Source organism: Notolepis coatsorum (genome assembly GCF_963971535.1).
Source record: "Notolepis coatsorum genome assembly, chromosome: 4".
NCBI lineage: Eukaryota > Metazoa > Chordata > Actinopteri > Aulopiformes > Paralepididae > Notolepis > Notolepis coatsorum.
In genome coordinates this window covers 40,847,711-40,864,556 of record NC_140168.1, presented here as the reverse complement: position 1 = coordinate 40,864,556, position 16,846 = coordinate 40,847,711, and the positions used below count along the sequence as shown (strand labels likewise).

Here is a 16,846-nt window from a genome sequence, read left to right as displayed (position 1 = left end):
TGCATTCACTCTTCACTAAATTAGCATGTACGCTAGATGAGTTCGGTCTTCAGCACTTTTATTTTATTTTTTCGCGCTTATTTCCATGATATATGCTCACATAGTGCTTTCAGACAATGACACTGTTCTGGAGTCTCGAAACCTTGGTGCTTTCTGGTGAACCAGCCCGCGTTCACACCAGTTTAAGCAGAACCAAAGTTCCACCGTCCTCCGTCATCAAGCGGATGTAAACACAACAGTGGCAAAATGGCAGATCGCATTGATTATCTGCGAGCTTTCGTTCTGTTACTAGATATGTGTTTTTTTATCCAACAATCCAGCATGAACCAACTGTTGATGATGAGAAGATGTAGAAGATGATTACATATAAGGCGAATGGTTTGTAAAAGGTATACATAAGGTTATATATATTTTGCAGATGTAGCCTACACCGGAGCTGGATACAATGTTGAGTGCGTTTACATGCTTCTGCAACAAAGTGTCAACAAATTTCGCTGTTCGTTTGAGGTAGGATAACAATGTAAATATTGTTATGAGGTAGGATATTATTTTAAGTATTTAAATCAAGAATGGATGAATTTACGCCAGTGTTTCCTGAGGTAAATAGTTTAGTCACAGGCGCTGTAAAATCCAAACTATTAAAAAAAAGCATTTAGTTTCCACGGCAGACCACTGCAAATAATTTTTTCCCACTGACATTGTTATCAGTCGCTGTCTCCTTCCTTCTGTTGCTTCCTGTTCTTTCGCTTGTCTTTACAGCCTAGAATTGACACGCCCACTGATGATGTCACGGTTTGCAAGGAAAACCCAACTATTTTCCCGTTCTTTTCAGGTTCCGAACCAATTCATTTTTGGTCTGAAAGCGCCGGCCGGTTCAAAATTACGTTCTGGAACCGGAACCGACAGGCAGCCCTGCTGGTGTGAAAGGGCTAACAGTGTAGAACCTTAAACATTACAAATTATGGAGACACAATTGATCTCAAACCCCACTCGCTTTTCTTGATCCTCCAATCACAACAGTTGCTTCCCGTCTGTGAGCATTTACAATGTAGACACACAAGACGCCTACCATGAAGTATCCGGGCAGTAGTTTCTGTAGAAATTCTGCCTCTTTATGCTGCACCGTCTTAATGATGAACTCGTCGTCACCAGACACGTAGAAGATGGATCCACTGGCGCCCGAGTTGGACAGCTCAATCAGTGGATCATTACACAGGGAATACTGCAATGGACATAAGGTTGGACATGTGTTAATGAAATAGAACTCAAGGATGATATGACACAAAAGGTCTGCATTGATTAACAAGTGCAGATACTGCACAGAATGGGGGTGACTGTATATGCAGGTTGGTGTAGCCTATAGACCTGGGGAGTCACGTGATAGTTCTAAGACCCGCCTAGTTCCTATAGACCTGGGAGTCACGTGATAGTCCCAAGACCCGCCTGGTTCCGGACTAATTTTTACCTATGGTCTTTACTATAGTAGTTTCTCATGATAAGCTGGGTTTATATGGTTCCACTTATTCAATTGGTCTGACACTTTAGCGTAATTAAACGAGATGTACGTTTTGGAATTTGAGGGAACATTTTGGAAAAATGTCATGGGTACTAAATGCACCGGAAATGCACAATGAACTACATTTTAAGCCCAGTATGGAGCGAACTCTGCATAGCTGAGAGGACAACGTTAGAAAGCAAAATAGTCAAAACAGACAGAATACACTATTGGAATTATATACTCATGATTACCTGACTCAGGAACGTAAATATTCATTCATAGCAATCAATGAAAACAAAGATGGTGGTGAATGGTAGCGAGAAGATAGATTACAAGGGATAGCAACGTCAGAGCAGTTGTGCTCTTGTGATTGGTTGAAGATTGGCAAAGTGTATGGATACTGTAGCAGTTACCATGGAAAAGAGTAAAGATTACGATGTAAAAAACATTTACCTTTATTGGTTGTAGCGGTAAAATAATTAAATAATCTATACCGCCAAATATTATGAACCTACGCAATACGGTATGGCCGCTAAGTACGACGTGTGTGCAACTAACCTTTAGATCAGTGTAACATGGTCATCAGGGCGCACTAGATATATTGCAGTATTGTCTACAATAATAAATTGCTAGATTTCATAATTGCACAAGTTAATTGTCACTAATTAAAGGAACACGCCAACTTTTTGGGAAATTTGCTTATTTGCCATCTACCCTAGAGTTAGACAAGCAGATACATACACTCCAAATACAACTCCAAAACTTTCCTATAAACATGTTGTGACCTGTGTATTTACCACGTGAGAAAAAAAAATAAAAATTAGACATTTTCGTTTTCTAAGCAGATATACTCTGAACTTTTTTTTGCAGAACCACTGCTGCCTGGGCGCAGTGATTTCATCACCTCAAAAGCCCAGTTTTTCAAAAAACAACAGGGCTTTTGAGGTGATGAAATCATTGCGCCCAGGCAGCAGTGGTTCGGCAAAAGATAGTTCAGAGTATATATCTGCTTAGAAAACGAAAATGTCTGATTTCTTTTCTCACATGTTAAATACACCGGTCACAACATGTTTACAGGAACGTTTTGGAGTTGTATTTGGAGTTGTATTTCGTGACCGTTGGGAACTAGGCTACACTGGCACACCTACTTCCAGTGCTAAGCTAGGCTAACTGTGCAGCTGTTCCCTAAGCCTAATGCATGCACAGAGAAGAAAAGGGTATGTATCTGCTTGTCTAACTCCAGGGTAGATGCCAAATAAGCAAATTTCCCAAAAAGTTGGCCTGTTTCTTTAAGGCTAACAGCTACAGACTATAAGGGAGGTCAGTTAACAAGGCCTGTCATAGTAGTACACACAATGGTTGATTAATGCAGTGCATGTTTAGAGAACCATAAGTATAACTGCTTATTAGAGTTATACTTAGAGAATTAAATTTGTTCAATTTAAGACCGGTTAGAATGTAGCTCCCATTGTGTTATTGTGCCATCTAGACTCAACCATTAAATATTGTGCTTATTACACGTCATTTGTATGTGGTTGAGTCTACATGGCCCTCATTCCTACAAATGGCACCTTTAACTCATTCAGCGCCCTCATCCCTGTAGTCAATGGGCCACGCTAAAAGATAGGCATTTTCACTGTGCGTCATGATGTTTGCAGAGCTATATCTATATTCTATATTATAGCTATGGAGACAATACTATGGCTCATTTGACAGTCACCATCTCTCGTCCAACTTGTAAAAAAGAATACATTTGTTCATGTAAAAGTTTGCGTGTTATCCCATGGTGAATATTGTAGTTTCAGAGTGATCAGGGCTAATTCCTGGAAGCTGAGTTATGGAGCGCTATGTGCATTTTGCAAAAGTCGTTCGCCTGGACACGATATTATTTCCAAATCAAAGGTATATAATAGGTATTATGTTTCATCATGAAGGCATCAAAGGGGGGGGGGGTTGTTTTGTGATGCTCTGATCATCAGCAACGGCATATGTTTTGAATACTACATACGTTGGGGGCGGCTAGGTGGCGCAGTGGGCAAGGCGCTCGCCACCAACGCAGGATATGCTGATTTCGAGCCCAGCTCCAGCTTGGCTGGTCGTTCATACTAATACAATTGGCAGTATTAGGGGGTGGGAAGCTGGTGGGTGGGGATCGGACGTTGTGGACAGCGACTCCTACAGGTCGGTTGGTGCGCCTGCGCAGTAGAATCAGGAAGCGACGGGGGGCGGCGTGTCCCTCCCATGCAGACCCTCGCCGCTGAGAGATTGCGCTGTGCAGGTGAAAAGATGCGACGGCTGCCTCCTCGAGTACCGGAGGGGACACGTGATGCAAGGCTTCGTCCACATTGCAGCCGGCTTGTGGGAGGCATGGCCTAACAACGTTCGAGACAGGGGAGGGTAGAATTGGACAATACGAAATTGGGGAAGGGAGAAAAATAGAAAATGGGGAAAAAAAGTAGATAAAAAATACGTACGTTGATCGTTGCGATCTATGTGAAATCATTGTTGGATCAAAGTAGGATTGATGTCATATAGTCCTGACCTTTGCTAGGAGTTATTCCAAAATGTATATTCCAATTGTCTGATCGCGATTTCCAGTATTGATGTCCATCGGGTCCCTGACACGAAATGGCACAAAATATGCATCAAGTGTGCTGGACGCGTTCCAAGCTGCTCGGATGAAGCGTTTCACTTACCGGGGTCCAAATTCCCCGCCCCGGACCATATAAAATGTAACAGTGTGAAATAAGGTTTCAAAGGGTAGGCGATACTGCCACCTAGCCGGATTCGGCTGACATTGCACCCTTGAGGTCTCAGAATGAGTTCCAATGATAACACAGAGGTCCGTGAGAGTGTATAGAATATTAAAATCGGAAAAAAAGAAAAAACTATGTAACCCGAGAAATCTCTGGTATGGCGCTCAACCGCTGGCGAGATAACCCGAGAAATGTCGAGTATGGCGCAGAAAGTGTTAAGCGTCACAGCATTAGTTAAAGAGGGAGAGAGGAATCTGCCCACTGTGGGAAAGGGTGAGAACTCTTGACTGTAACATCCCTTTCTAATGGGCCTCTAACTTCCATAAATTCCACTTCTCTATTTTTTACAAGTGTAACAGCTGCTCAGCAATAACAACATCACAAAAACCACTCTCCTCACTATTTCGGCATTCTTTTTTTTTATCCACTTTTTATCCTTATTTTCTATTTTTCTCCCATCCCAATTTCGTATCGCCAATTCTCCCCTTCAATTCTCCCCTCCCCTGTCTTGAACGTTGCTAGACTATGCCTCCCACTGGTCGGCTGTAGTGAGGATAGAAGCCTTGCATCACGTGTCCCCTCCGTTACACGAGGAGGCAGCCTGTCGCATCTTTTCACCAGACAGCGCAGACTCTGTGGCGAGGAGTAACGCGTGGGAGGCTCACGCGGCCCCCGATACTTCCTGTCTCTGCTGTACATGCGTCACCCAACCGACCTGTAGGAGTCGCTGTCCACAACGTCCAATCCCCACCCATCGACTTTACACCCGCTACCTCTGCCAATTGAGATAGTATGACGACTGGCCCAAGCCACAGGCAACGCTGACTCGGGGAGTCGAGACCGGAGTCTCTTGCATTGGTGACGAGCGCAATCTTCGCTACGCCACCCAGCCGCCCAGACTATTTCTGCATTGTGAAGGATGCAACTCATCTCTTACCCATAAACATGCAATAATATTGTTGTTTTTACAAGGTGAAATAGCATTCTGGTAAGATGTAAAATAGTAGCTTTGGCATACTTCTGTTTTTATTATTTTCTTTTAATCTTTTTTGTAGTATTATTTATCTATATGGGCAGGTGTGTGTGTGTGTATGTGTGTGTGCGCGCGCATGTGTGGAATGTTAAATTAACCGTTTTATGAGCTGCACAGAAAGAAAACAATGTGCAATCGTTGTACAATGAAGTGCAATGACAATAAAGGCATTCTATTCTATTTTACAGTTCTACAGTGCTTCGTTTTTTGGCACAGTCTTCGTCATGTAACAAGAAGAGGGGTACAGTGTCTTCATTATGTAACAGGGGGGGGGGGGTACAGAGAAGGGTTAAGGACAAGGAAGTGGTACCAGGTAGTCATCAGGCCGGATGCCAAACATCTCCCTGAAGTAGCGGAAGGCGATGGGAGCGTATGTCTTGAACCTGAAGTCACTGTAGTGGTGGGCTGGCGTCAGGTTACTGCCCTCACTGAGAGACAAGGAAGAATAGAAGGTGACATGACGAAAATTAAGTTTATATTTAAATATACCAATCATGTAATGCTGTGGAAATTCAAACGTCTTATTGACGTCTTATTAACACACACACACCCAGGGAAGAAAATGCTCTCCACCACTTCAAAGTCCTGCATCAGGACATCTCTCTCAGGCTTTTGGGTGAGGCTGCCCACTGTGTGGGTGATACCCAGCTGGATGGCACCTTTCAGGGCAGAGGAGGGTGTCTTGATATGAGAGAGAGAGAGGGGAGAATATCAACACTTGTCTTGCGAGGGGGCAATAACAATACTCTCGCTTAAAGGGGAACTGTTTTACTATTTCTTTCACTATTTGGGCACTTTTACACAATTCCTGTAAGTCTATGGAACACCTCTGTAATTTTTATTTTTATTCATTGTTTTGTATTTCTAATCAAGTCCTCAAAAACAGCATTTTTCTACCTCAAGATCTTAAGCCGTTTTGAGCCTGGGCTCCAACCACAATGGTAAACCACTGCCTCGTCTGAACATTATCATGCAGCGGTGTCTCTCTGACATCACAGATCAGCACATTTTCAGATGACTCAGTTCAGTGAGGGTGAATATTGTGAGAGGAGAATTGGAAGAATGCGCCAATATGAGAATTAGAGACATAGATCATATTAATATAAGTTCACATAGCTAGGAAACAATGCTAAACACTCAAAAAGGCCATTTATAAGATAGTTCCCCTTTAACACCTATATTTCTGGGTTTGGCAAAGGAAGTGCAAGTCGTAAGGTCGCAAACCACTGAAAACTGGTTTCTGAGAGAGAGGGAGAGAGAGAGAGAGAGAGAGAGAGAGAGAGAGAGAGAGAGAGAGAGAGAGAGAGAGGAGAGAGAGAGAGAGAGAGAGAGAGAGAGAGAGAGAGAGAGAGAGAGAGAGAGAGAGAGAGAGAGAGAGAGAGAGAGAGAGAGAGAGAGAGAGAGAGAGAGAGAGAGAGAGAGAGAGAGAGAGAGAGAGAGAGAGAGAGAGAGAGAGAGAGAGAGAGAGAGAGAGAGAGAGAGAGAGAGAGAGAGAGAGAGAGAGAGAGAGAGAGAGAATGTTACACAGCTTGATAATCAGCTTGGGAAATGTACACCAGTCACCAAACAAAATAAATGCTGGTAAATGTGGTCTGTGACTGATCAGTTTGGCAGGTAAACAACTAGACTATTTTCTATTATAAAATACAAATCAGCTGGTAGAACAATGAAAGAGTTTGTTGTCTATAGATGAACAAAGTTAGATTCCTGCTGTTGATCATATCACTCTTCCTGCTGAGCAATAAAGCAGATTACTGATGAAATACTTTCTACTCGGCATGATAACCAAGATGTTTTATCACAGGACTCCGACCTGTTCACAAGAAGACAAACGCTGTAGACATTTGTGGTGGCCAACCGAACATTTACTGACAAAAAGAGTGTTCACATCGGAGACAAGTGTAAATGTGTTTCAATCACCGGTGACTGGTCCGGACCGTCAGTCAGTTCTCTTACCTTCTTGTATGTGGTCTCCCCAGTGGGGTCAATGCCACGGTGGCCGATGGTTTTTTTCATGTTCTGAGTTGGGATGATGCCTAAAACCTGTTAGGGAAAGAGAAGAGGGAGAAAGGAATTGTTTGGGGAGATAAACTCTCACGTATTCGATGGCATCATCATCAGACCTCTTGGCGGGCAAACGACAGGTGATCGTAATCAAATAAACAGGTGATCATAATTGAATGACAACCGTGGCCAATGAACCGCGTTGATGGCATGCACTATATTGGTCTGTAATGATGACACATGGTAAGGATACATCGAATAGCTGCAGTGAGATGAGACATTAAGTTTGAGGTTTGCGCAAACCGGCAGGAACAGATGATGTGCATCACATTAAACCTAGTTGCCCTCCAACTCCTTATTGCCTCTCATTTCATTTGTAACATTCTCACCTCTGTAGAAGCCATTTTCCAGCGAGTTCCAGTTGCGCCTGTTGGAACAAGATTTCCGGTGAAAATGGGAAGAGGGAAAGATGTACCTTATACTGAGAACATTACGAGGGCAGTGGTCAAATTTTCAATGTTCACACACAGCAAATGTTCACACACTCAGCTGAATACTCATTTTTGCGACAAATTCCCTTTCGGGAAAACAATCCAGTTTGTAAACTCAAGCATGCAGACACACCTTATTCAGTACCTCTGTGAGAAGAGAGTCTCCTCCAAAACTGACTCTGCAAGTCTCAAGGAGGATTGCATGGGAGGGATAAAACAAGTATTGCTTACAATTTTATGAGTTCATTAAAAAAATAAGCCACAATTCTATAATAAGTGTGACAGTTACCTACTGTTACCCAAGAAGTCAAATGAGACCAGACAAGCCTGGATTCGGGCTGCAGATTAAAACAACCTGACGTCACTTTCTTTAATAAAAGATAGCGTGTGAAACCAAACTACCTCCTGGTTCCAGAAAGAGATAAGAGGCTGTACTTTCCTGATTGTTTTCATAATAGTGGCAATTAAATGCATTTTTGGTACAAAGTTTGTTTACTTACTACCAATGTAACCCGACGCCCCCGAGGGCTCCGTTCCAGCTGTGGCCATTCCAACTAGCGTTCCTCTCGGACAGGTTTGGTGGGACTCGTCCTGACTGGCTCCTGGACGTCAAACCTAGCACAGGAGATAAACGTTACTCGACGATCTATGGGAATAAATACAACCCATAACATAAGAAAGGTGCGTGGCTTCTATCCTCAGGCCATCAGAATGCTAAATGACAATAACACTATGTAACAACCATCAAAAGCACTCACAGCACACACATCCACACGCACAGACTCACTTTAACCTGATAAGCTGTAAGCCGTATTTCGCCTAAAGGTACATGCCTAAGTAAATGGAAGATTGCTCCACTTCTGCAAGGTCAATTTGCATGTTCTTGGTATCTAGGAACATCTAGGGACCTGGGGGTATGTATTTCCAGTGTCAGAAATATTGTGTCTGTTACTAGGCTTGAGTAAATTGCATCTTTAAAATGTATACGGGTAGGAGAAAATGCTCACTGAGCTCATTCACCACCTTATTGAGATCATGTGTACAAAAAATCTAAGCAAATGAACCGCGGGAAGATGATTAAACAGAAGGATTTGTAGATACAGTAATTAATGATAATCGATTTTAATTATAAATTCATATTTGATCTTGACCTTATTATGGCCAAATCATACATGTATGGATAGGGAAAATGCTCCTCTTTCCAATGGCAGGGTTGAATCTGGATTTAGTAATTTCCTTGCGGTTTTTACGAGAATTAGCATTTTCCGATAAATTTGTATTTCCGATCAATCGTATAAAACATCGGTGAAAATATACACTTTGACTACTCTTTTTGATAGGGTTATGGTCTTTACTCTTGGCTACAATTTTTTTTTTTTTTTTAAACATTGACCTCTTAACATCCAAGGGCCCACATGTAGACGATTCTTTGCCGACCTCTAGTGGCTCGGGTGTGCATTTCAAACAATATATAGATATAATTAAAGCCCTATTTGTTGCCTGTCGATTGCCCTTTCAGGTGACAAAATCCGTTCAGCGGTTCTCGAGTTACATGCCGATATGTGAGGCGTGCCCCAAAGTACGCAAAAGTACACATTACCACCCCCGACTCCCGGGGCTCTAGCTCCGTCAATCATTTGGCGATCGCGAAAATCTTTGCACAGGGTTGTAGCCAATGAGTGTGGCTTTCCAATGATCCCAATTATAATTGGGGATCTAATACGGTCTCTATTGATCGATTTATGATAAAGAAAAACAGGGTCCCCCTATAGGGGGACCTTAAGGCTTAACAACAAACAACACACTTTATATTTATTGGCAAAGAATTTGCACTACAACCCATACCTCAGTCATTACACCTTACTGTAAATTGTACCTAAATTGTACCTCATCCCATTTCTGCATTGTACTGTATAGTATATTGTGTATATTGTATTGTAACTCAGTTACTTTTCTACTCTGCATTGTACATTGTATATATGTATATATTGAACACTTTTGTCTACGTACTTGACTTCTATTTTATACTTACTATACTTTTTATACTTATCTATTTTTATCTAGCACAATCTCTGGAGCAAAACAGAAAGAAGCATTTTGTATAAAAGTATTCTGTACTTCTGTATGCAATAAGGTAAAGTTCAGCCTATCAAACTTCAGGTACATAAGAAACTTCCTTTCAACCGAGGCAGCAAAGCTATATTTTCATTCAATGGTTCTTTCCCACATCACATACTGTTTGATAACCTGGTCCAATTCACATTCCACCATTCTGAAACCAGTTCAATCACTTTACAAACAAGCAATAAAAATTCTAGACAAGAAACCATTCAGGTACCATCAGTCACCTTCTAAAAAAATATAATCTACTCAGTTGGGAAAACCTGACCCTATATCAAAACGTCTGTCTAGTTTTTAAAATAAAGTGTGGATTGGCTCCTCCTCCTTTGTCCGGTTTCATCCATAGATATCTATATATATCTATGGTTTCATCAACCTCAACTCAAATCTGCCTCAACCAGGAACACTAGAGGTGCGGCAAGGGGGGACTGTACAATGTACAATCCCTTTAAAAAAAAGTGTATTTGGCCAGGCCGTCTTCTCATACAGAGCATCCCACCAATGGAACTCAATTCCTCAAACAATTAGAGTGTCCACATCATACCATTCATTCAAGTGCAGGGTTAGGGAATGGCTCATTGAAAACCAGAACTGTCAACACTGAGGTGTCTGTGTGTGCATGTGGATATGGTGCGTCTGTCTATGTCTGGGTCTCTTAATATGTCATGATGTGCTCTGTCCTTGTGTCCATGACTGTATTGTGACCTGTATCCCTACTATGTCTATGTGCTTTTGTTGTGTTTTATTCTAATGTTATTTATCTTGATTTTATTCTGTTTTTATTGCTAACCCTTTTTTTTACACAGGATTTTAGCCTGTAACTTCTGGCAGGGGGACTGCCAATGGAAATGAGCCTTTTGGCTAAAATTGGGTGCATTTACATTTGTAAAATGTTTTATTACTGTACACTGTCCCCCTTGAACAAATAAAGTAAATCTAAACCTAACCTACAACTAATAAAGAAACTTGGCTAATAACGTCACCCCAGAGAGTTCAGACCAAAATGTCCTCGTTGACAACAAGTTATATAAAGTATACTTATACAAGTTATATAAAGTATACTTATAAGACCAAGCGGGGCTCGCAACTCATTTGTAGTTCCAAGGTGTTTATTTGACAAAAAGGCAGATGCAACGTTTCGACCCTTCCGGTCTTCTTCAAGCTTAGACCGGAAGGGTCGAAACGTTGCATCTGCCTTTTTGTCAAATAAACACCTTGGAACTACAAATGAGTTGCGAGCCCCGCTTTGTCTTATATATTACTGTGTTTACAGTTTGGCTCAGCACCAACAAACGGAGGATGTGCGTTTTTTTTTCTTTTTTTTCTGAATATAAAGTATACTTAACATTACTTTTCAACTGAACTGTTCAGTAAGGGAACGCGAGGCTATGGCTAACGTACAACAGGCAGGTTCTACGACTTAACAACGTATACGAATCATAAAGTTAGAAAGCTGAAGTTAGGTCTGTAGGTAGATCAGATGTCGGGCTTGTGGTCCCTTTCAACAAAAGTTTAGCGTTAGCTTAACTAGTTATTTTGCTCAATTCTCTAGCTAACATTGGCTACTTGGCTAACATAATTAGCAGCATAGATGGTAACGTAGTTGAGCTAAGTTAGCTACTGTGTGGCTTCAGCTATAATAACAACAACACAACACAACCAAGCAGACCAGTCGACTCACTCACTAGCTGTTATCTTCTCATGGTATTTTTTTTGTACGCTATGTTAACGTTGGTTGGTTATTCCTGAAGTTTTTTGCAATGTTATTATCCGTATTCAGAAGGAAACAAATACAATCCACAGGCGGGGCGAACTGGTTTCCTGTTCGCCAACTTTCGGTCAGTGTTCCAGCGCCGGAGGTTTTGCCCTGACTGGGGTGCTGGCGTGCGTGAATATTTTAGGCAACCAACTTGTGTTTAGCGTTTCTCTGATTGGCCAAGTTGGGCGTGGTTAGACACAAGTTGGTTGCCTTTAATATTTAGGCGACTGGCGTAGGGTATATCTGCAGAGCCGCATGCCCAACGTCTGGGCGGGGCTTCGGGGCTTGTACTAGGTTTGAGGCGGTACTTCGGGGCTTGTAGTCGGTTTTACTGAGCGTGGGCGGGGCGTCGGGGCCTGTACCTTGTTTTGCACTACTGCGCATGCGGATGAGGGGGGGGGCTCTCTCGCTTTTATTGATTGATTGAAAACTTTATTAACAGATTGCAGAATAGGTACAGTACAGCTCAATACAATTGTTAAGGGGATGCAGACCAGAGAAAGACTTTCGTCTTGTTTACATCAGGGTCCCCCATTTTCAATTCATCGTAACATATATGACATACAGATAGACAGTACTGCTACATCTATACATTTATGACATACCAGATTTGCAAATACAGTACTGTTTGTGATACGAAAAGAGTCCAGAAAAAAAGAGTATATACATTTGACGTAGAAACTGTACATTGGAGGAGGTTGGGTAGGTGGGGGGGTGGGGGGGACTGTACATTGGAGGTGGTTGGGTGGGGTGGGTAGGAGTCGGGGGGGTTGGGTAGGAGGGGTGGGTGGGGGACACTGTACAACTGTACAAGCAAAACTGTACATTGGAATATTGACAAGACCATACTTGTTAATTTACTGTACATTGGAGGGGGTTGTATTAGGACATTTACAGGGGCCAGTTTCGAATTGCAGTCTCCCGTAGGTGTTTTTTAGAGTGTTTTTGAAAGTGGGTAGTGATTCACATTCCTTTACAGCTTTGGGTAGGGCGTGTGTGTGTGTGTGTGTGTGGATCTAACAAGAAAGATAGTTTTTTGGTTATGCTTTTATTTTGTAATCAAAGTGTGAAACTTGAAAACAACGTGACATTTCAGAGTGCAATACAAAATGTTGTTTGTTGTGACAAAACCTAGTCAAGAACATACACATACAGAGTATACAGAGTTATACAGAGTAAGTTGATAGTGATAACAAAAGTAACTTGTTAGCCATGGTATGAATGATGTTCCAAAACAACACATTACATCCTCCCCGGAACATTCAGAATTTCAAATGAAAAATGTGTTACATATCAGTTCACCATTAACTTGGACACGTTTGACACTACATGAGGAGTTCACTCTAAAAGGAGGCATCCGCCGTTTACAAAAATAAAGGCAAGGCTATTCGTACAAAACGCCTGTTGCCATGAATATAAAACTCACCATGGAATATATAGACGGACCCCTTGTGTGTAAAATCAGTATTTAGCTTGAGCACTGCCCATTAGGTAACGGTCATCCCCCCCCTTAGCAGACATTTGAGTAGAAGGTGAAGCCTGACTGCTGAGGGAGTTGCGGGGCTGCATAGTGCGGGATCGGGCTGTAGAGGGGGTTTGGTAGCTCACTGTCGAAGCATGTCCACTTGGCCTCTCCTCGCTCCTCGCAGCACTCGTACGCCACACTCTTGGTGGCAGACTCCTCCCTGCAGAACTGGGCGAGGGCCTGTTTCCACTGCAAGAAGTCCACACAAAGTCAGATGAAGTTCTCTCTCTCTCTCTCTCTCTCTCTCTCTCTCTCTCTCTCTCTCTCTCTCTCTCTCTCTCTCTCTCTCTCTCTCTCTCTCTCTCTCTCTCTCTCTCTCTCTCTCTCTCTCTCTCTCTCTCTCTTACATACACGTAGGCCTACACACACACAAGTTATCTCTCTCTCTCTCTTACATACATATATGTTGGACTACACAGTCACACACACAAGTTATCTCTCTCTCTTACATACATACATACATACATACATACATACATACATACATACATACATACATACATACATACATACATACATACATACATACATACATACATACATACATACATACATACATACATACATACACGTAGGCCTACACACACAAGTTACCCATGTACATGTCAAAATACTTCCCAAAGGTCAGTGAATACCATGCGATCACAACACCAGAGGGAGCTCCACAAATCATGTTAAACCCAGATTCGGCTCAAACAAGGGACTAAACACGTTTAGCAATTATGCCACATCAATGTGGAACGCCCTACCCAAAGCTGTAAAGGAATGTGAATCACTACCCACTTTCAAAAACACTCTCAAAGAACACCTACGGGAGACTGCAATTCGAAACTGGCCCCTACAAATGTCCTAACCCAGTTGTACAGTAAAGACCAAGTATGGCTTCGTCAGTATTCCAATGTACAGTGTCCCCCCCCCCCTCCAATGTACAGCCCCACCCACCCAACCCCACCCCACCTACCCAACCTCCTCCAATGTACAGTTTCTATGTCAAATGTATATACACTCTTTTTCTGGACACTTTTTGTATCACAAACAGTACTGTATTTGCAAATCTGGTATGTCATAAATGTATAGATGTAGCAGTACTGTCTATCTGTATGTTGTGTGTGTCATGATGAATTGAAAATGGGGGACCCTGATGTAAACAAGACGAAAGTCTTTCTCTGGTCTGCATCCCCTTAACAATTGTATGTATTGAGCTGTACTGTACTGTACCCATTCTGCAATCTGTTAATAAACTTTTCAATCAATCAATCAATCAATCAATCTCTCTCTCACACACATACATACACGTAGGCCTACACACACACGCGCTATCTCTTTCTCTCTCTCTCTCTCTCTCTCTCTCTCTCTCATACACACATACATGTAGGCCTACACACACTCTCTCTCTCTCTCTCTCTCTCTCATACACACATACATACACGTAGGCCTACACACACACTTCGACTCAGCTGGACCTACCGCTTGTCGGGCACAGCAGAGTCTGTGCTCATTGGCCACTTGTTGGCCACAGCACCAGGTGTACCAGGACTCCAAGCGGTTGATGGCGTCTCCACGGCGACGGAAGTGACTGGCACCCGAAGAGGGAAAGAAGCTAGAGAGATATCTGGGACGACCGCTGCCATAAGTGCATACGGCGTAGAGATTCTCACTGGTGGGGCGTGCAGGGGGGAAGGGAACATCAGGCTCCTTGAGAGAGTTAAAACTGTACGTCCCTGGAGCAGAAGATAGAGAGATTAGGATTATTGCATTTTTCTTTTTCTTTTTGCATTTGAGGATTATTGCATAAAAGTGACAGCTCATTTACCACCTGAAGCATACATATAATTTATATATATTGTAATATAATACTTTAAAATATAAGACAATACCTCCAAATATGACACCATCGAGAGACAGCAGTGCAAGTGTCCAAAAGCCTGCAATTCTTCCAGTCAAAATCATTGTTGTAAACTGATGTGGCTGGACTTGGGACAGAAAAAAGGGTCCTAATAAATTCGAATTTCTCTCCTCCAAGTTTCTGTTATTTTGATCGAATCCTCAGCCTGTTTATACTGAACCGCACTGGGGGAGGGAGTGTGTGGGTGTTGCCATCCTCTACAGTCAACTGAGGGTGTGTTGTGCATGTCTGCGTGCATGTGTGTGTGTGTGTTACCATCCTCTACAGTGAACTGAGGGTGTGTGTGTGCATGTGTGTGTGTGTGTTACCATACTCTACAGTGAACTGAGGGTGTGTGTTTGTGCGTGTCTGCGTGCGTGTGTGTGTGATGATGAGGAGGGGGAGCTATTACATGACAATGAACTGAGTGTGTGTGTGTGTGTGTGTGTGTGTGTGTGTGTGTGCGTGTGCGTGTAATGATGAGGAGCGGGAGCTATTTTACATGACTTGGACAACAATGGATGAACACAACCGGTGTCTACCTAACAGGTCTTCACGAGTGTACGAATGGAAGTACAATCATTAGAGAGACTAAGCAAGGGGTGTAAACTGATCTTGATTAGGCCATGGTTACACTGGGGAAAAACAGCAACGTTGTATTTTCGAATGATTACGTTTGCATGTCCAAGTTAAAAGGAAACGCCGTTTTGGCAGGAAAGCGCGTTTTTCTAGCGGCAACGCTGAAAGGGTGTTTTCGTTTTGGAAACTCGGCGAAAACAGTGCCATGTAATTTGCGTGAGCCGGATACGGAGCCGTTCTTGCTCAATGCCCATGCGCAGTAGTAAACACCGACGCCAAATTCTCCCCTGGCTGGACCTACACAGGATATCAGCTGCGTCGTCCTCAGATTGCCTGTAGCTGTGGCTAAACTAAGATTATGTGTTGTCAAGTTATTGTTATAAGGAACCCAGTCCAAACTATAACAGTCTGCATCCCCTTAACAATTGTTTGTATTGAGCCGTATTGTATTGTACCCATTCTGCAATCTGTTAAATAACGTTTTCATCCATTCATTACTAGGTTAATGTACGATAGCCACAATGCTATACTATTATAATGGCATATCCCAATCACGTTAGCACGTAAGCTAACAAAACCGGCGATCTTTTTGTGAGACTAAACTCCGCTCTTGGTGGTCAATTGTGTTGATGTTAGTTTTGTTTCATCAACAAATCATCAAGAAATGAGGCAGAACACACAGTGAATGTATCAGTTTTTGTTTATTGCACTTTGTTTCTTGCTGAAAAATAAATGCTATGTTGCTAAATGGCTCATGCGAGTTATTTAAAGATGGTGGCTTTCTGAGATTTTGAGCAGGATGTGGAGTGACTCGTTCAACCTTTCTGATTGGTTGAAAATGGGCTTCATGTTTGAACTACATCGCCACCTACTGCTTTGGCATTGTACTACATGTATATACATCACTCGGTGGTCAAACTACGCCTGCCATTAGTAGCGTTCTGAAAAACGAAACTGAAATGAATCGTTCTGGCCCTAATGTAGGTGAGAGATGACAAGTAATGAATGGCTGTGTGCTTAATACAACAGGATGACAGGATAATATGTTGATCAACATCCCCAAAATAACCGAACGATACCATGCCCATAGCCAGAGATCCACACGCACAAGGTCAACGGCATCAGTGGTGTACAGGTTAAATGGAAACCCGTGTTCTTACGTTTCATAAAGATAGTCTGTAATCAATATCTTAAT

The 16,846-nt window shown here is 42.4% G+C and overlaps 1 protein-coding gene across 4 annotated transcripts in view; it reads right to left on the bottom strand.

Annotated features, from left to right (window-relative positions):
• LOC311227414 (phosphatidylinositol 4-phosphate 5-kinase type-1 alpha-like) overlaps positions 1-11,729 on the bottom strand; it is a 30,181-nt gene extending 18,452 nt beyond the window's left edge. The window contains exons 1-8 of one of the 4 annotated variants that reach the window (XM_084313047.1): positions 11,589-11,600; positions 8,283-8,397; positions 7,916-7,969; positions 7,681-7,718; positions 7,244-7,330; positions 5,838-5,968; positions 5,598-5,715; positions 1,070-1,222 (exon numbers count right to left, since the gene is read on the bottom strand). In XM_084313047.1, the coding sequence (XP_084169173.1) occupies positions 1,070-1,222; positions 5,598-5,715; positions 5,838-5,968; positions 7,244-7,330; positions 7,681-7,695 (504 nt within the window). In that variant the 5' untranslated portion in view covers positions 7,696-7,718; positions 7,916-7,969; positions 8,283-8,397; positions 11,589-11,600. Of the gene's footprint in view, positions 1-1,069; positions 1,223-5,597; positions 5,716-5,837; positions 5,969-7,243; positions 7,331-7,680; positions 7,719-7,915; positions 7,970-8,282; positions 8,398-11,584 lie in introns of those variants that run through there. The other 3 variants (XM_084313046.1, XM_084313045.1, XM_084313048.1) reach the window with 3 other exon arrangements.
• Between the last annotated feature and the right edge of the window lie 5,117 nt (positions 11,730-16,846).